At 41.9% G+C, this 20,577-nt stretch overlaps 1 protein-coding gene across 1 annotated transcript in view; it reads right to left on the minus strand.

Annotated features, from left to right (window-relative positions):
• MORC2 (MORC family CW-type zinc finger 2) overlaps nt 1-3,290 on the minus strand; it is a 46,845-nt gene extending 43,555 nt beyond the window's left edge. Inside the window, exon 1 of the mRNA XM_006869256.1 lies at nt 3,223-3,290. Within this exon, the coding sequence (XP_006869318.1) occupies nt 3,223-3,290 (68 nt within the window). The remainder of the gene's footprint in view (nt 1-3,222) is intronic.
• Nucleotides 3,291-20,577: the final 17,287 nt, after the last annotated feature.

Raw genomic sequence — 20,577 nt, forward strand, 5'->3', positions numbered from 1 at the left:
TGAGTTGAACTGACTCAATGGCACTTAACAGCATACGAAGCACACAGGCATCAACAGTTGTCTCAGACCTAATACAGAAAGTTCAAGACTGCTGCCTCATAATTCACTAAGAATTCATCTACTTAATGTATTTCTAAGCAAACTACAACAAAGACCAACTCCTGATTTATGTAAACTATTATAAATCATCCACTCAATTTACTCTATGCCATGAATGAGTTAATACTTTACACACATTTTATATAATCCTCAGAACCACTGTTTCTAATTAGCCCCACTTTATAGATAACAAAATTGAGGCTCAGAGACATTGACTTCCCCAAGGACACAGCCAGGAAAGTCTTCTAATCCAGGTTTGGATTGCCCCCCAAATCTATGCTCTTTCCACTGTACCAAATTGATCTCGCCCTTCTAGCCTGGGTTCTACTTGCAAGTCTGTGTTAAATAGGAGGTGTTGTTAAGTACCATCAAGTCAGTTCTAGTGACCCTGTACAGGGTTCTCAAGGAATGGCTGGTGAGTTTGAACCATGAACCGCCAACCATGTGGTTCAAACTGACCTTGCAGTCAAGTCAGTGCTTTATCCCACAGTGTCACAAGGCCATTTCCTTCATAGGTCACAATTAAGGCAATATTGTAGATGTCAGCCACCCTAAAATGGATTTGTCTTTTTAAATACTGGAACAAATAAGTTATTAAGGCAAATCTTTCTTCACTGTAAGTGACTAATTGAACCACTTGACACAGAGGTAGCACTTTTTTCCATCACTATGTGTATTAGAAGTCACATGAACTGAGATTTTGAAATTTTGTTTCCTCTTTAGAATTAACAATGAGCTTCCAATCAGGTCGCCATAATAATGAAATCTCTTGGGGTTCACATACGTTCTTCTGGTAGGGCTGCACACATTCAAAATCAGAGCTTCAAAGGACAAGGCTGTGATACTGGTAAGAAATTCCAGAGTGTCCAAAATGATACTGCACCCCTCAAACATTCGTATTACACAGGTAAGTCAAATTCACAGACAACTGTCCCAACTTCACCTTATACAAAGGAGCTCTGGTAGCATAGTGGTTACAATCGGGCTGCGAACCGCAAGGTCAGCAGTTCGAAACTACCGCAGTAAAAAGATGAGACTTTCTGCTCCCATAAAGATTTACAGCATTGGAAACCCTGTATAGGGTCACTGAGTCGGAACCAACTCCACAGCACATAACAACAACAAACCTCTTTGCCTTGACTCTGTCCATCTATTGTTAAAAAAGGACACGGAAAAAATTAAGTTGGGCGTAATAGCCCAGAATTGTCACATTATGGAAACGAAAACTGAAAACTTTCTAAGTGGGGAAAAAATCCTTTTGGACAAGGGTGAGCCCTTAAAGGAGAAACTGACTCACGTCAGTACTGCATAATAATCAAAATCTTAAAATAAAATCAAAATAAAAAAAATCTTCTGGCCATATAAGTATTATTGCCATAAATTTTGATGCTCTAAATCTGCCACTTAGCAGCTGTGTAACCTTAGGCATGTAACTAATTTCTCTGAGCATCAGTTTCTGAGTTGCTGTAAAGATTATTTTAGACAAAATTTACAGGTGATTGGCTGCTGTTACTATTTATTATCACAAGATTCTTAAGTTCAGTTCATGGTCTTCCAAACTGGCATATAGTCTCAATATTTGTTTGAGCTTTGGTTGGTCATTCCAAAACTCAGAACTGAGAGAACTAAATCAAACGCAACCATGTGTGAACTAAGTGATTTCAACTGTTTGGTCTTAAAAATTGAATGTGACACACTGACTCCGACCCATTAGCAACCCTGTATGACAAAGTAAAACTGATCCTTAGGGTTTCAGAGACGGTAAAACTTTACAGGAGCAGACTGCCTCATCTTCCTCTCATGGAGAGACTGGCATGTTTGAACTGCATACCTTTCTGTTAACAGTCCAATGATTAATCCACTGTGCTACCAGGACTCCTTTGTTCTTAACAAGGCAGTTTAAAAAAGGGGGGGGGGAGGGGTGCAGGGGGCTTTGTCCAAGGCTGTGCTATAAACTAAGTGAGTAACCTTTGATTAGCCATTTCATCTAACTGGGCTTTCAGGTTTATCATCTAATCATGCAAATTTGCCTAGATGACCTCTAAGGTCCCTTCTCTAAAATGCTCCACAGAATGTTCAACAAGCTTCCTAAATAAAACAAAAACAGACTCTCATCTCTTACAGTTCACTTAACTACTCAGAAAAAAAAAAATTTTTTTTTTCTTTGAAAGGAAGAATAGCAAACAAAAAAATAGACTACATTAAGGAATCACATAACAAGTTGTCTTCTCCCTAAAAGGCTAAAACCATTGTAATATTGGAAATTTTAAACCTATACTCTCAATTCTGAAGATGGTTCCCAGATAACTCTGGGCCATACATTTAACTCATCACCTCTCCAGGTACGGTAGCTTACCTTGACCTCAAAAGTAACAACAGATGAATGTACTTAAAACACTACAGTAGTTTTAACCCCGTTAGAATGGGCATTAAGGATTTGCTGAAGCATTCCAAGACCAAACTGGGGTGACAGTAGCTTCTTCATCAACTCAACAAGTAGCATAGTTATGTGTTCTAGCTCCCTGATTTGTGCACATCTTGGGGTGAAGACTACTCAAATCAAAGATTTAAACAAGTTGGGCGTTTCCTGCACAGCATGTACAAACTACAGGGGACATAGGGACCAATTTCCCAGGTAGATAATGCCAAATATTCACAGAAAAAAGAAAATTTTTTTTTTCTTCTAGCAAACTGTAGTTATGTATCTTCATTCTTTTTTTTCCTTCTCGTTGCAAGAACTGTGAAAACCCAACTGTTTTGGCTGCTGTCACTAAAGAGTAAAAAAAGTTGATCCTGGTTATAGTCCAACTTTCGGTGATCCAAAGAGCAATATTTGTTGAGTTCCTATCAAACACTTGAAAAACAAAACTCAATAAATCGACTTGAAATAAGCAAAGTACACATTCAGAAAACTTTGATCCAATCAATGAAGATCAGATTCTTCTGGATTAGCAACAGATATGTCACTGATCTCAGTTCTTCACCAGAGTTCAAGATTCCTCCTGTGATACAACTCATTCCAGTGATACATCCCCAAAAGTAAACCATTTCCTGGGGAAAGGATTTCCATATTAATATCAACTAATTCGTTACTGGTTACCTCTGTGGCTCCTATATACTTACGAATTTGTATGGAGATACTCAAAGGTTAGCTGAGCTCGATTCAGACTGCTGTAATTCGTAAAAGCCATGACTGCAGTGAGGCTCCCGGCCTCTATACACTAACTGGAAAATAAGTTTACAATAGAATAGATTTTCCAGGATTCCTTCGAGTAGCTTTGGTAGTCTGTGCTCCTTGAAGACAGTCAAATGAAGCTATGTAGTATCTATCCAAGAGAGATGGCTAACGCTACAAGTATTTCTTCTCTTTATCTTCTCAACTTCTATGACGTAATACTGGGGGAAAAGCTACATCATAAATCTGTAGCCCTAAGGAGTTTTTAGCTTTAAATGGTGATACTTCAAATCCGATGAATGTAGGTCGTGAAGTAAGTAGACAATGGTATTTAAATTGGCGGTTTGTTACTTGTATATCTTCATGTTGTTTGCGCCTTGACTTTTTTCTTTCTTTTTTACTGTTGTTGCTCCCCCAAATTTCCTACGCTCATGAAACTTACAATCCGGAGATTCTCTACACCGGAAATACCAACTTCTGTCATAAAATTTGACAATCGCCCATGTCTTCACCACCAGTTATTTCACAGGATCCTTAAAAGGGTTCTAGAATGGCCAACACGACGTCGATGGAGCGCTTCACCACCTCCTAACTGAAAGGCCTCTTAAGCGCTCAAAGACCTTTTTTTCAAAGTCAGGATCAAACCCACCCCAATCTCTTCAAGGTCTGGGCCAAACTACCTCACACTGGCCCACTTATGTAGCCCTCAGAGTCGACCCGCCCAAATCACCACAGGCGGGCCGCGCCCCTCCCCAGCTTTCTCTCAGACAACGGGCCTTTGCTGGGCCTCGGCCCCGTGGCCTCCTCACGATGAGGAGTCACTCCAGACTGAAGGCCAGGATAGAAGGCAGTGGCGAGCGCACCACTCGACCGGGCGTTGTCTGGCGCTCACAGCTGCTTTTGTCCCTCCCCACGGAATTGGAACCCAACAACCGCAGCGCGCGCTTGGAACCATGTGCTGCCTCCGCCTCTGCCTCCGCCTCTGCCGCCGCCGCGCACCGCGCCGCGCTGGATGAGATGATGACAGAACACAGTGCCGTAGGTTCTGCGTTTAGGGCTGCTCCACCGCCGTCACCGCCACAACTGCGACAGCCACCAACAACAACACCACCACCGCCACCGCTTTGTCTCCGCTAATGCACGGTCCAGGCCGCCTCGCGCACTCCCCGACGCCCCAAGCCCCCGAGGCCTCGCGGGTCATTCAACCAATCAGAGAGCTGCAACTCCTCCCGCCCCCGCCTTGATGCGCAGCCTGTTGATTGGCGGACAACTCGTCCCCACGTGACCGGATCTTGATTGCCAGGCCCGCCCTCATCACGTGAAAGCTCGCGCCTCTCTTCCTGCTTTCCTGACCCTCTCCGCCATTTAAAGAAACAGTACCGGGGGCGGGCCAAGCGACGCAGCCGGGACGGTAGCTGCGGTGCGGACCGGAGGAGCCATCTTGTCTCGACGTCGGGGAGTCAGGCCCCTAATTCGAAGAAGCCCTGGCGCGCCCTCCCCCCCTCCCCGGTCTGGTAGGGCGAAGGAGCGGGCGCGCGGTCGATCGAGCGATCGGTTGGCGGCTCTTCCTCCTGCTCTGGCATCCAGCTCTTGGGGCGCAGGCCCGGCCGCCGCGGCGCGCGCCCGGTGGCCGTTGGCGCTCGCGCCGCGTCTTTCTTCTCGTACGCAGAACTCGGGCAGCGGCTTATGCGTTTGCGATTCGACGAGGAGTCGTCCGGGTGGTCGGAGGCGGCGGGCAGCTGCTCCGCCCTGCTCCCGGGGAGGCGGCGGCGGGATTTGGCACGGCCGGGGAGGCGGGGGTCGCCGGGGCCGGCCTGGAGGCCTGGCGCCACCCCTCGGGGACTGCAAGGACCCAGCTTGGGGGACAGGAGGAGGCTGGGGGATGGTTGGTGGTGGGCTTTCTGCTTTGCCTTTTCCTCCTTATGCCGCCTTAGTGAGGGGCGAGAGCTCTGGCGGCAGCTCCGGGGTGGGGAGACGAACCCCGGAGTCGGAAGAGCTGGGCTTGCTTCCGGGCCTACCTACCAGCTGGCCTAGAGTCCTTAGGCAAGTCACTCTAATTCACGCCTCAGTTTCCTCCTCTGCCTATCAGTGTTTGTGGGATTGAAAGCGCTTTGTAACCTATAAAGCGTCTTTATACGTAAAAGATGATTATTGTTTGTAAAGTTTTTGAGTTGTAATAAAACTTAGTAATTGCCCAATCCTTGGATTTTTAACCTGGGAGCCTTGGATTGGTGTTGGAGCTCTCCAGACTCCCTGAAATTGTACGCAGTAATCTGTGGAAATGAGCATTTTGGGGGTGTGAGAATCCATGTCTCAAGTTTTTACAGGAGACTGTGACCCAGTAAGAATTACGAACTACAATTCCTTTGTGCCACAGAGGAGGAAACTGGGGCCTAGATGTCATGTAGGACACTTCACAACCCGTTTGAAATCCCTGGGATATGTGAGCTGTTTAGATGCCTAACAACACTCCCCTGCTTGACTTCTGTTAAGTCCTTTCACCATGGGGTGCCTGAAGGGTGGCTGACGGCATAATCGGCATAATGGTACATCCGCAGGCACCTAATATAAAGCAGCTCAAACTAGTCATGGGAACGTTCTCTATATCGAGAAGCCGGTTGAATTGTTTGGCCCAGCAACTTTGCTTTATGCTGCTTATACTGGTGCCTAATTACCTTTCTGAATCTTTCATTGATCGTTTTCCGTAACCTTGGTTGCCATCCATGTACTTGTTTCTACTTACGGCCCTATCTCTAGTTTGTGTGGTTGGTAGCCAACAGGCGTCTTTTTAAATGGTGCTGCTAAGCCCAGCTAATTAGCCGTACACGTGGATTCTTAGCAAGCAGCTCACTGGGACAGACTGAACCCAGCATGGAATTCCTGAACGTGTTTGGGTTTTGTTTTTGTTGTTGTTGTTCTCCCCCAATATTAATTGAAGGTTAACATTCTCTGAAACAATTTGTTCATAGAACTCCTGCTGGACCCCATAATCAGTAGATTTCGAAGCAACTCAAAGCTTAATTTGTTATGGCCTGCCTTGTATTTAATTGCTTGAAAATGTGATACTAGGGTGGCCAAATTCCTGATTTTTTTTTTTTTTTTTTTTGCTTCTTTGTTAATTGTTAGCTGCTTTTATCAAATTCCAGACCATTATCAGACACTAGGAATGTTTGAACAGTTTGATTTCAAACATTTTCATATTGTGGAATGGTGCTTACCAGTAGTACAGCTCTAAGCAAATAACCAGAAATAAGTTTAAATGTATGTTGTCTGGTTGGTTAGGTGTTAGCCGGTCCTGGTATTTCATACAAATTTTTTTTGGCGGGGGGGAATTTGTTAACTAGACCTTTTACCTAAAGGGCAGAGACAAAATGTTCTCCCTTCCAGAGAAATGACTGTTTGGGGGAGGGGCGGGGGGAATGTATTGGTCTTGTAATCGAATCTGGATGTACCTCAAAAGAATCTAAGACTGTGGTGACAAGATGCTTTCTTCAGGAAAAGGGAGGGAAAAAACAACTGGAACTCAGCACTTGAATTTCTGTGGCAAAATGTGAGAAGTCCAGGATTGAAGGTTCAAAGGGTGTCACTACATTGTCCTGCACATGCTGGAATCAATTTCTTCCCATGCAGTCACAGATACAGAATTCAGCTTTCCAGGTTACCAAGATCTGGACCTGGGATCCAGGAGAGCTTTTCAGGATGGAGCAGGAACTGTGGAGCTAGACATTTTTTATTTGTGAATTTGGGGACTCTTGACTTGTGAGAAAAGAAGCAATGGTTGAACAAGCACTGCCATGAACACTATTCTTGGGAATTAGAAGACCTAAGTTTCTATCCAGACCCTCGGTGCATACTCTGACAACACTCCATCCAGAGTGAACTACGGTACTTGCCATTTTCCAAAATGCCTTATTGACCATCTCTTAATTTTGCTTATGCTCACATCTCAATCCTGGAATGTCTTCCTCTGGTTCTTCACCTGTCAAAACTGCCATTTCTTCAGTATGCAACTCAGATGCCCTCTTTTCCATGAATCTCCTAACTTCAGCCAGAAATAATCTTTTTTGTTTTATACTAAGTTGTGTATCTCTTATCTATATTTGTTATGATAACTTGTAAAATAGTTATTTGCATGCATTTGATCTCTTTCCAGATAGCAAACTCCTTGAAAGCAAGGGCCTTGACTGATGCATCTTTGCCCACACACACCACCACCCCTGATGAAGCTTTTATTAGAAAGGAGGAGTTTAGAGAGCAGGCGAACTCAGAATAAGCACTCAGTAAGTGTTTGCTTAATCTCGGTGATAAGCTAAAATGACTTCTGAATTAAAGACAAGTCACTGGATGTGGGGCAATGTTTCTTTCTTTATCCTCTATATTTATAGATCATATTTTTTTCATTCCAAATTTGAGAAAGATCTAAAGAGACACCCCTCTTACCCCCATGCTGAAGAGAAAGTGTTGAAGGGTAAGCTGAAGTAGAGTGTAAGAACTAGGGCTGGCCATCCTGTCCATGGTACTGTATTCTCTGTCAATGAAGATGAGACATTGTTAAAATGAAAGTTTAAGGGCAGCTTTTAAGAGGACAAAGTCACAAGAGCAAGATAACTTGAGGGCATAGGAAAAGGGGCAGTATTAATCTGCTTTGATTTGTTGTCTGTAAGCTTAAATTCTTAGTTCTTGTACCACCTGTGGAGCTGCTCCCTACACCCACACTGGCTACTGTCCAGCGGTCTGAATATAATCAAATGACTCTCCCAAAGTGTGAGACTAAGGGCAGTTAACTGTTTGCTGCTTCTCTGAGACCTTTTGTTCTCAGCAGTTAAGAAACAAATTTTTCCAGAGAACTTCTGTTCTCATCAGAGGTGATTAACCAGGCTTGTCTTTTTATTTCCTTATCATTTTTCAGCCTTTAAGCCAAGCTTGTTGAGAGTTAGTACTCGTTAGTCAGCTGATGTCCTGTATTTGTAATTCCATGCATTTGTTATCTTACCTGCTTTGTCCCTGCCCTTCCAGTCCTGTGCCTCCTGATTGCTGTGTTCACCTGGACCTTCTGACCACCTTCCTTGTACTGTCCATCCGTCTGCAGAACTGGTACCTGGATTTTGTCCTTGATGATTCTCCTACCACCTTACTACTGACGAAGGCACCATTCCAGTGGACCACTGTGACCCAAGAGGCATTCAGCCGTCATGTGGCCTTTACCTCCACTCTTGTCCTGTTCCACCCAGATTCAGCACAGTCCTTTAGAATGAAGTCAGAATCCTCAAGCCAGTGTGTTCCATGAATAGACATTTTGTTTCTTCGGTTAAAGCCTTCAGAGACACATAATGAAGTTTGGACCAGGGAAATTTTAATTATTTGCGCTGTCTGAAGAACGGCAACATCTTTGAGAACAGCATTGGACCATACTGACTTAATCTCAAAATGATTGGGGTTCATGAAATGCCTAGGATCCCATCAAGGTCCCTGGGCCGTGTTCCTTTTTCTTCAGATCTGTAGTAGCCCACCCAGTGATGGAATAAAGATATTCTGACCCACTGGGATCCCAGACAAAGACACAGTGAACTTTTCAAATCTTCTATGGGATTACTCAGGAACCAGAACTTTTCACACAAATGTAAGAAATTCTACACCAAGGAATCCCTGTATATAACAACATCTTACAAAGCTCCAATCAGATCCAGAAAAGACCTCTTGATATATCAAGGTAGAACCTCTGTGGGTAATCCCTTTATGTTTATGTAGCACTTTACCATTTCGGAGCACTTTTTTGCATACATTTATCTCATATAGTGATAAGAATAGCACAATAAGTATTAATCCACTTTTGTAAATGATGAAACGGAAACTTAAAAGGTTAAGATCCTGATTCAAGGTGACAGAACTACAGCATGGTAGAGCCCTTCTGACTCCCAGTTCAATGCTCTCCTTACAATTATACTTGCCCTTCGCTTTACTTTCAGTATTAAAATGACTGGAGGTTGGGGATACCTGATAAGTTTCCAAATTGTAGAGCTTCCTGATGTATACTTATCAGGCCAGGCATCCTACCTTTTAATATTGTGATGGCCGCACCTAGACTAAAATCATATGGTAACAGCCCTAAGTTTGGGGAGCAAGCTGTCTCCAGTGGTGGATTAAGTCAACAGGGCACATGTTAATGTAATAACCCAACCCATGATGAAACTAGATCTTTTAACTGTCTTCGTGGTCTTCCTACAGCCTAACTAATTGGATAATCCTTTTAAAGTCCTATTCCTTGAACACCAAGACTTTGGGGTCTTCTCCCCCCCGCCCCCAGTTTAAATTGAAACAAAATTGAGTCATCATCTTTAGAACAGCCATTTTGTGATTGTTAATACATATTTATAGATACGGATATTCTGTAGTTTGGTTAGCTGGTAAAACACTAAGATAAAAATGTTTCCCACTCCTAATCCACTGTGTAGCATAGTGTATTAATGGCTATCAGAAGGCTTGCAGCAATGAGCCTTATTCAGCTGTTTAGTCCAGTATATTCAGAACACTTTGGTAGCATTCCTTTCAATAGAATAGACACACTCCTTGAGATTTTTATTGCCAGGGCTTCCATAGTGCCCTGGAAGCCCAGGAATCAGTCTATTTGAAACTACCCTTTCTCTTTACCTTGAGTTAGGATCATCATCTGAGAGTTCTGCATCTTGATCATTGCCATTATTTTCTGTGTGGGAAACCTCTAGAAGATTTGTGGGCATGCATGGAAGGGGAATGGGAGAAAGGTAATTCTGCCCCATAATTGGGTGAGTTCCATGACTTTTAACAATATACTTCTCTACCCTTAGAATTGCACCATTTACTTCAAGAGCATTGCATCCTAAGTGGGCAAGGAGGTTGGAAAGGAAGGTTGGGGGGACTAAAGGACATATTTTCTCACTAGTGATTGATGAGAGAAGTCATCTTGACTATGGACTTCTCAGCATAATAGTTAAAAATATATGAATGGATTTTGTAGCTGTATGTTGACTGCAAAATTCTAGTACTTTAGCCACATAAAACTAATAATCGTGTTCTCTGATTCTCGTTTATAAGCCCAACTTGGGCAAATCAGAATTTACAGCAGACTTGAGCTTTAACTCCATTAACCTATAATGTGTCCACATTAGGAAAGAATGAATAGTAAAACACATACTTGTCTTTGCTCACAGTTTCTGGTTTCTGTGACCTATTTTTTGTATTTCAGCATCTTGTGAACAACTTATTCTTAGATCATTGGTTTTCCAAAGACTTTGTGGCCATGAAGCCCTTTGAATGAAAATTATGCGGATGCCCAAAGTAAAAATGAAGCAGCACTGAATGAAGCAGGGATGGGGGCTCTGAAACCTACCAGAAGCACCTTACCACCATGGTGACAACAAAGAGGGCTTCCTTGTAACAACAACTTAAGAGCACAGTTTGAAAACTACTGCCTCTGACAATAATAGTCTTTGACTTGGTTGACATTCTTATGTTTTCTTGGTCTCCACCTAATATCATTTTCAGCTGTTGCTAAACATTCTTAAGAATATTTAACTGTGGGTAAACAGAGAAGTGCAAGAAGATAGACATGTCCTTGCCTCAAAGAGATCCATATGCGCTCAAAAGTAATGTCAAATGGATGTAGATTTAACAGCCCTCTACCACCAGAAGGACTTCTAGTGATTCCTGGGATTGGATACAGCCAGAGTGAATCATTACATATGTTATACTGACAAAACCCCCTTGACCTGTTTCTGTCACAAATACCAGATGCTCTAGTGGTACTTGATGTATATGACTTTGAAGTCTTAACTCTTCTTGGATACCTGAATCTGCAGCAAGCTGGTATCATTGAAGCCGATGCCTCATTGGAGCTACATTTTATCAACTTGTGCATTTTGGCATCAGCCATGCTACTCCTTCGTGTGCAAAGGATAACCATTAACTATGAAAGCATTCAAGACTAGCAACATGGCTTAGTACCTGGTTATCATTTATCTTATTCTCAAACTACAGCTTACATGGCTCAACCAAGGGCATTTGCAGCTTCAGTGCTGTTGTCATAATGAGCTAGATAAATAACCTTATTAAAAAAAAGCCAAAACAATTTTTTCATGACTGGCATATCTGCTTACTCTACCACAAATAATGACTACTGAGCTCTACGTGTAATAGCTGATCTACAAGAAACAATCTTTGAACGTCCTTGTATGTGTAATTTAAAATGTGGCTGTTTTGAAGTCTGGTATCATCAACTCTAGGTGTTAGGGATATTAAGAAGCACTGGTCCTTTGACCATGTTGTAATAGCTTACTTGTTGAACATTTAAAATTACACCGTATCCACCTTATTTGCTGAAAGTAAGTTGACTTGAAAAAAATGACAAAGCTACAGTTTTAAGAATTTTATCAGATATGACATAAGAGCTTCCTGCTGCTGCTTAGTGTAATAAGACCACGGACACTGTCTTCATGGATCATATACTAGAATTTCATCTGTCTCAAAAGTATCATTGTACTCTGATAGACCACTTACTCAGAGTGACTTGTTTCATTCCTTGCCATGAGCTACTCTCAGACACCAAGACAACTTAATCTACTTCTGTGAGAAAAATTCAATTCATGAACTCCTACACAAGATCATGTTGATCAAGACTGATTTGTGTCATGAGAAAATCGCATTCCTTCAGTCAATTTAAGATCCAGCTATCCTCAGTTACTCTAATGAATGCACTGGCTAAATATTAGGAATGCTTTCTTTGTATTGTGTTTCATCCTCTAAGTCTAGTGTGACTACATGACTAGACTCTACAAATCATCCTCCCAAGTCCTGCACCTGGCTAAGGTCTCAAAGCCTAGGTATAGTGGTTCTAGATTGCTTACTCTATAAATAAAATTTAAATTGGAATGGCTAGTCTGCTTATATGTATAGCTGTCATTTGTAAAGAATAACAATTGTCCACAAGCTCAAGTTTTCTTCAAAATACCAGCTTTACAGTTCTCTGCTTCCGAGCCTATGCTTTACATATTAACATAGGCTGATCTATACTGCCAGTCATTCCCTCAAATTTCTTAAATCTCATATGAGAGATTTAAGGTGAGGATGATCATTTACTCAAGAGTCGACTATATACTGTGTGCAAGTATTGGTTGGAAAAGCAAAGAGTCTAAAGACAACCTAGAAGCTTTCCTATAATCTACATGCAGCTACTCCCATCTGAACCTTTTAACAGCAGTCAGCCAGTCTGAGGCCTTGACTTAACAATTCTAATGAGAAATGCTTACAAAAAAATGGGCTGGTTTACAGAAGATGAATACTTGCTAACCAAAGAAATTTGGGCCAAGAAAAACCTGGCTCTTCCAACCCTACCACTCCCACACGTAGCACAGATGCCTGAAGTCTGAATTAAGGATGTGGCCTTCTGAGCTACAAGTTCTTGGTCAGATGAGCAGAGAATAAAAGCTTACTGTAGCTGACTTGCCCTTCAAGATCAAAATGTTATATCCAGAATAAGCCCTGTGAATTAACCTCAGAATACTAGGGTAAACACAAATTTACAGAGTTGTTTTGTTTTTTTATCTGCCTCTTCTAGATCACATCTTGACTATTGGTATGTCTGGCTCTGCTGAAGGTACCCTGCATGCCTATTTACCTGACTCAACCCTTGCCTGCCATTTTAGTTATATTGCTGCAATCAGACTGGCTGCCTGTGAGATGATAGAACAGCCTTGGACTATCTTGTGCCTAACTTCATCAAAGATTTTGAACAGAAGCAATCGACACCTCATTCTATCAGGACTGTTCACAGCAGAAAGGATCATGCTGTACACTCCTTGACCAGCACCTGTGTTTTGTTTTGTTATTGTGTAGTAGGCCACTGTGCCTGTATGTATTTAATCATTGTCAACATTTTACCAGGTCTGGAAGAAGTACATCAGCATAAGAGCACTGTTCATTCTTCTCTTCTTCATTAACTAAAGAGATGAGTCTGATTCACCAGTATTCACAGAAGTGTACCAGTTAAATTTAGCAAGACCTAAAGGACACAAGAAAGATTTTTCTACTGAACTTAAAACTTGTCACTAACTCAAATAGCCTCACGAAGTATTTGCCAGTAGGGGACTAGTTGTCTAACTTTACATCAACAAAACTGGCTATGAGACTGATGACCACTGCATTTTCCTTTATTTAAGCACTATCACACTGTCATCCAGAGCAGGCTATAGGGCATGGTTATTGTTTCATTCATGTGGATTAAAGACTTTTGAAGACAGGACAAACTTATCCCTCATGATGTTTTCAGGATACTTTCATTATCAAGGAAGTGTAATGTCAGCTATTACCATTCAACTTCATGAACAGGTGAAAATTTTCCAATATGTGGTCTTATGGACGTCTTGGGGTTTGTTTGGTTTTTTTAATTGCCCAGCATCTACTCCATCTTCTTAACTCCCTGTTATTTCTTGGAACCACTTCCTATTCTGTACTCAGTCCATATGGTTCGGATGGGCTGATCTGATCCAACCTTGGGCTTCATGAGGGGGCATGTAATTCAGATTTGATCCATCAGCACAGTGCATCTTGGCCGTAGTGTTCATATGACCAATTCAGGAATGGTCATGTGATTCTAATTGGCCCAGTGGTACTCAACCCAACAAGTCATACCAATTTGTGGGAGAAGAGAAGCTCTCTACTGAAGTTGCTACGCTTTGTAAGATGAAAAGCTGGAGCTAACAGGGCCTACCACATGGAAGTCAGTCAGAATGAAGCCAGTGCAGAAGAAAACAGCCGAAAGTTGGGAAAAACTTGAGTCCTAATGACATTGTTTATGCCCCTGGATCCAACGGTGCCTGAAGCTAATATTACCCCTGGACTTTCATGTGAACCAATAAACTTTCTTTTTTGCTTAAGTGACTTTGAGTTGTGTTTTATTGCTTCAAATTTAGTCCTGAGTAGTATAGTATCTACCACTGTTGAAACTTGATAGGTCCATGTATTAAACAAGTTCATGGCCATACCTGAAGATTTCCCAACCCAGAAGACCAACTGAACCCAGAACTGACAAAGTTACTGCAGCAGCATACAAGCTAATTACATGTGTCTTAGTTATCTAGATAGAATAAATACAAGTAGATGGCTTTAACAAATTAATTATCTCACAGGTTAGGAGGTTAGAAGCCCAATTTCAGAACACTATCTCCAGGGGAGAGCTCTCTGTTTGCTCTGGTCCTTGTTTCTTTTTCAACATGTAAGGATTCTTTGGAGATCTCCATGTGTCTTGACATTAATTTTCCCCAGGTCTAGGAGGTTTTCAGTGCAGGGACTCTGGGTCCAAAGGACGCATTCTACTTCCAGTTATTTTTTTTGGTGGCTGTTGGATCTCAAAGCCAAGGTTTGGTCTAAGCTTGTCCCTCCAGAGAAGTGACACAAAGTAATTGGACTTGTGTCTGAGGGTGGCATCCCAAAGAAGCCATATGCTACCTGGTACCTCTTCTCAAGGCTGGCTGTCTAGAGAAATAGGTTATAATAGATCCTTCTAGTAAGTATGTTTTTTTGTTCAGCGAAAAGTATTAAATTATTTCAGAAAATAATGCCCAAGAATTAAATAGACTTCAGACCCTCAAGAACATGGAGGATCTGGGATTCATTATTGCACTGTTACGGGAAGAGGGGAAACTAGCATTTCATGGCACATATTGGCAAAACTGGTGTGGAACTGGGGTCAATGCACTGGGCTGTAAAGTTGAACTACAAGGTTGGCAGTTCAAGCTCATCAGCCACTCCTTGGAAACCCTGTGCAGGGTCGCTGTGGGTCAGAGCGGACTCAGCGGCACTTAAGAACAACAGTGGCAAAACAGCTGGTTAAGACACCACTGTTGCCATTTGGAGCTATGTATCTATTAAGGGGAAATTTTGGAGAGCCATGTAGTTGCTTGCAATAGAATCCTTTGAAGCGGAGATATGGTCAAAATCATTGAATTGGGATGGTTACTGGTTTTGTATTGGATAATTGGTAGTGAGAGATCAAGCTCAAACCCAGAAATTTATATGTAGGCATAGAATGAAATACAGGGCCTTTCTCTGGCCAAGATGAATCAATCTCTCTCTGCTTAAATCCAAACTAAATCTAGGAGGTTTGATGTTACAAATTGCAAAATTCCAATGCTGATTGAATTTGTAGCACTCCTAAGATCTCTTGTGAGAATTAGGTGAAAGGGACTGCTTTATAGGATGGTGGTATCTGAGAAGATGCAGAAAACTTAAGAAAATCCCAACCCCCAAATATCTCAGGAGTGAGTTTGTTGCGCTCCATTAGTCAAAATTTCCTTGGCTGAAGAAACATGTATAAAATGTTATGTTATTAAGTGCTGTCGAATCTGTTCCGACTCAGCTATCCTGTGTAGGGTTTCTGAGGAGAAGCTGGTGAGTTTGAGCCACTGAGCTTGTGATTCTAACCAACCTTGTGACCCAGTGCTTCTACAGCACTACACCAGGACTCCATAAAATATAAAGGACTAAAAGATAAGTGCCATCAACAGCCTTATGACTCATTGCAGAAATTAGTTCTATAGCCTATACCCATGTGTCTCTGCTTGTCTTAATCTAATTTTTCACCTTTCTTCACATGCCCTGACTTAAACATGAGTCAAGTTCAATCACATTTCCTCTTCAATTCGATTTGAGCCATTCTGATGAGTGCTCTCTCACTAATGTGTAGGAGATGTGTTGGTGATGGTTAAATGTACCAGCATATTCATAAATTTTAGATTAACAACATGGGGTTAGAGGAGACTGTGGATCACCTAAAAATCTTAAGACTTGAAACTGGATACAATAATTAGAAGTTATTTTAGGGTTTTCTACCTTTAAGGAGCTCTGGTAGCGTAGTGGTTACGAATCGGGCTGCGAACCTTAAGGTCAGCGGTTCGAAACTACCAGCTGCTCCGCGGGAGAAAAATGAGGCTTTCTACTCCCGTAAAGATTTACACCCTCGGAAACCCTATACAGGGTCGCTATGGGTCGGAACCGACTTGATGGCACATAACAACAACAACCTTTAAGAATATGATCTGATGTCTACACAGTTTATTCAGTGGAGGTGTTTTTTTAAAATGTTTGTGTTGAAAGATGAATCCATGTACTAAGTAATCGTAGTAGACAGTTGTCTTTGTCGTCCCTTTCCTTTGAAAATAACCCCTCACCTTGACTTTAGGAAGCTATCCCTCCCCTAAGCCTGTAAGCCTATGGAACGGTCCATCTCAGTACCTTGTACACATATACCGCAGACTGGGAAAATGAAGAGTGGGCAGTCATCTAATCTAAGCCATTAATTATCTTTATGCCCTGGACTGCAAGGTCGGTTTGAACCACAAGGTCAAATATAGAGCTCATGAAATAGATCTGTAATAAATAAGAGTAACAGATGAGTTCCTGTTGCCAAGAGTCCTTCAGCTGCTCAGATACCTGCCTTTCTTAATGTTCAGCTTCTCTACATTTTATTTGAATTGTGGTGTTGGAAGAGAATACTAAAAGTGCCATGGAAGGCCAAAAGAACCAGTAGATCTGTTTTGGAAGAAGTGCAGCCAGAGTGCTCCTTGGAGGCCAGGATGGCTAAGCTTTGTCTCTCATACTTTGGACATATTGTAAGGAGGGAACAGTCGCTGGAAAAGGATGTCATGCTGGGTAAGATGAAGGGTCAGAGAAAAAGAGGAAGACCCCCAACGAGGTGGATCAGCCAGGTGGCATCATTGATGGCATTGAGTGTGGTGGCAGTAGTGAGGTTGGCCCAGGATCGGACATGGTTTCATTCTGCTGTGCATAGGGTCGTTATGAGTCGGTTCTGACTCGATGGCACCTGACAACAACAACAACCAATAAATTGACCAGGAAAGCCTGTCAAAGATGACTGTACAGGCTATCCCCTGGACAGCCATATGCAGATAACCCCTACAGCCATGATTGGGTTTTGTAGCTTACAGTCGGAGAACCCCAACGAAATCTGCCCCTCCTGTGCCTTAGACCTTCCTGCCCAATAGATTTCCTGAGAATTTTTTTATCTGTTTCCATGGCTTTGGTTTCTACCAATAACTTGATAACTATATGGCACTGTAGGTTAAGGCGATGGACTTCAAAGTTGTTTGAACTTCAAGGCCAGTGGTTCAAACTCACCAGCCGCTCCTCGGAAACCCTATACATAGAGTCGCTATGGGTCAGAACCGACTCGACAGTACTTAACAAAACATCAGTAACTGTAAAACATTCAATAGGTAGAAGAAAGCTACAAGATCAGCAAAAGTGGCTAACAAATTACTTAGGTGTCTCCCCCAAAACAAAAAAATCTCAACTACTAGCTGAGTACTTTCAGACTCATATTTATTCCAGATCTATTATGAGAGCTCCATATTTGAATATCATCTTTTGATTAACATACTGGTATACCTCATTTTGTTCTTCACAGATGCTGTGTTATTTTTTACAAATAGAAGGTTTATGGCAACCCTGAGTCTTAGCAGCAAGTCTATCAGTGCTATTTTTTTCAACAGCTTGAGCTCAGTTCATATCTCTGTTAAAATTTGTTATTTCTCACAATTTTTATATATAACTTTTTCATAACAGTCTTACTGCTGTGGCACTGCAGGATAATGCACTGGATCACAAGGTCATTAGGAACTGCAAGGTTGGCAGTTCAAACCCACCAGCCACTCCTCAGAAACCCTTATAGATCGGGTCCCTATAAGTCTGAACCAACTCGACACTTAACATTTCACACTAGAACTCCTGGTATGGTGTTGTAGAATAAGCATTGGACAATAGCACTGTAGAATAACCACAAGGCCAGCAGCTCAAACCCACCAGCTCCTCAAACCCTCTACAGGGTCACTGAGTCAAAGGTGATTCAATGGCACTTAACATCTCACACTTAATAAATTACAATGACTAACTTTTGCATGCATTAGGAAATCAAAAAATTCATGTAACTTGCTTTATATCTCCAAGGTATTCCTGTATTTCACCCAGTGTTGTCACTGACCCCACTAAATTTCCCTCAAACTCTGCTCTTCCAGTGTTCTCTTTCTTGGTAAATGGCACCACCATTCACCCAGTTGCTCAAACCAGAACATGGAAGTTATTCTTGATTTTTTTGCTCCAGACATCCCTATTAGTCATTACATTCTTTTGGTGTTGTCATACAATTATATCTCGAATCCATCTCCATTCTAACACCCTTGTCCAACAGACACTACCTGTTAAGATGATTATTGCAATATCGTTGTGGTGGTCTCACTGCCTCTACTGTTGTTCCACTACAATTTTTTCTACAGAGTAGTCTGATATAGAAGTATGATTTTGTCATTCCTCTGCTAAAATCCTTTCATTAAGTTCATCATTGGCTTCAATAATAAAATCTGGATTTTTAACTTGGTTCCCAAGGCTCTTCATTTATCTTACTCCTGTAGACCTCATTGTTACTGGAGTCTCCCATGGCTTGCTGCAGTTACAGAGACAAAAAATGAATGAATGTAAAAGAAACCACTTTTATGTGGTTGGCCAGGCAAAGGAGCACACCAGGACTCATAGCACCAAGATGGCTCCCCAAGGTCTTGGGCCAGGGGTCTTTTATTAGCCTTCTGGGGCAGTAATTGGCATCTGATTGGTGTTCCTCAGGATGACTCAGCATAAGAACTAGAATTTTACACATCCTCAGTTGGAAAGAGGGGCCACCGAAATGGTGTTTAGGGCATTGACAGCTGTGTTTTCAGCTTTCTGACATCAAAAGGTAAGGTTGAAGATATGTTGCTTGTTACTGTGAATGAATGGTGAGGCAGGTCAGTTTTAGCTGGTTTTCTGACCCCAGTCTTCTGTTTCTCTTGAGTAGGAAGCTGCTGGCTTGCTTAATGTGGGAACAAATTACAGTTTTCTATACCAATACTAAGGAGCTCTGGTAGCATAGTGGTTACGAAGCGGGCTGCGAACCTTAAGGTCAGCAGTTTGAAACTACCAGCTGTTCCACGGAAGAAAGAAGAGGTTTTCTGCTCCCGTAAAGGTTTACAGCCTCAGAAACCCTGTACAAGGTCACTATGAGTCAGAACCGATTCCACAGCACATAAGAACAACAACATACCAATAATGGTCACCATGGGGCAATCGGACTCATCTTTCACACTTCCAACAGTAATACCTTCATTTAAAAAAAAATTTTTAGAGTTATTGTTGCTAAATGCTGTTGAGTCAATTTCAACCCATAGCGACCCTATACAGGGTTTCCGAGGCACGTAAGTCTTTACAGGAGCAGAAAGCCTCATCTTTCTCCCATGGAACAGCTGGTATTTTCGAACTGCTGACCTTAAGGTTCACAGCCCGATTCATAACCACTATGCTACCAGAGCTCCTGTTTTTTTAGAGTACTTTATAGAAAAATTGTGCAGAAATATGCAAAATATCCATCTATTCCCTTTGCCCCTGCATATTTGATACACTGAGTGCCTCAATTTTAAATAATTTTGTATATTAGAATTTCCTGTAATAACTCATTTGACAAAAGGATTTCTAATGTTTAAAAAAACTTGAAAACTTACTCAGGGATACCCAGTAATCTATTGCTATGAATACTATGTTTTCCTACACATTTCTCTTTCCATAAATTTTTTCTTCTACTTTCTGGTATTTTTAACTACTAGATCTGCCACCACTTGTCTGTGAGTTTGTCATACTGTGGTGGTTTGTGATGCTGGAAGTGATGTCACTGGTATTTTAAAAACCATCAGGATCACCCATGGTGAACTGGTTTCAGCAGAGCTTCCAGACTTACGACAGACTATGAAGAAGTAGCAGGGTGGGGGGCGGGGGGACCAATTCTAGATGGTTAGCTACTGAAACCATATGAATAGCAGCAGGACATTGTCTGGTGTAGTGCCTGAAGATAAACCCCACAGGTTGGAAGGCATGCAAATTACAACTGCGGAAGAGCTGCCTACTCAAAGTAGACTTGACCTTAATTGCATGATGAAGAAAAACTTTTGGAACCCTCATTTGCTGATGGAACTCAACTGAAAATGAGAAGAACCAACTTTAAACATCCACTAATAATCAGACTTTTTTTGCTCTCTTCATGTATGATGTTCTTGATGTCGTCCCACAACTCTTCTGGTCTTTGGTCTTTGGTGTTTAATGCATCAAATCTGTTCTTCAGATGATCTCTAAATTCAGGAGGGATAAATTCAAGGTCATATTTTGGCTCTCGTAGACTTGTTTCCATTTTCTTCAATTTCAGTTTGAATTTGCATATCAGTAATTGATGGTCTATT

This window comes from Chrysochloris asiatica, unplaced genomic scaffold (assembly GCF_000296735.1).
Source record: "Chrysochloris asiatica unplaced genomic scaffold, ChrAsi1.0 scaffold00128, whole genome shotgun sequence".
In the NCBI taxonomy this organism is placed as follows: Eukaryota; Metazoa; Chordata; class Mammalia; order Afrosoricida; family Chrysochloridae; genus Chrysochloris; species Chrysochloris asiatica.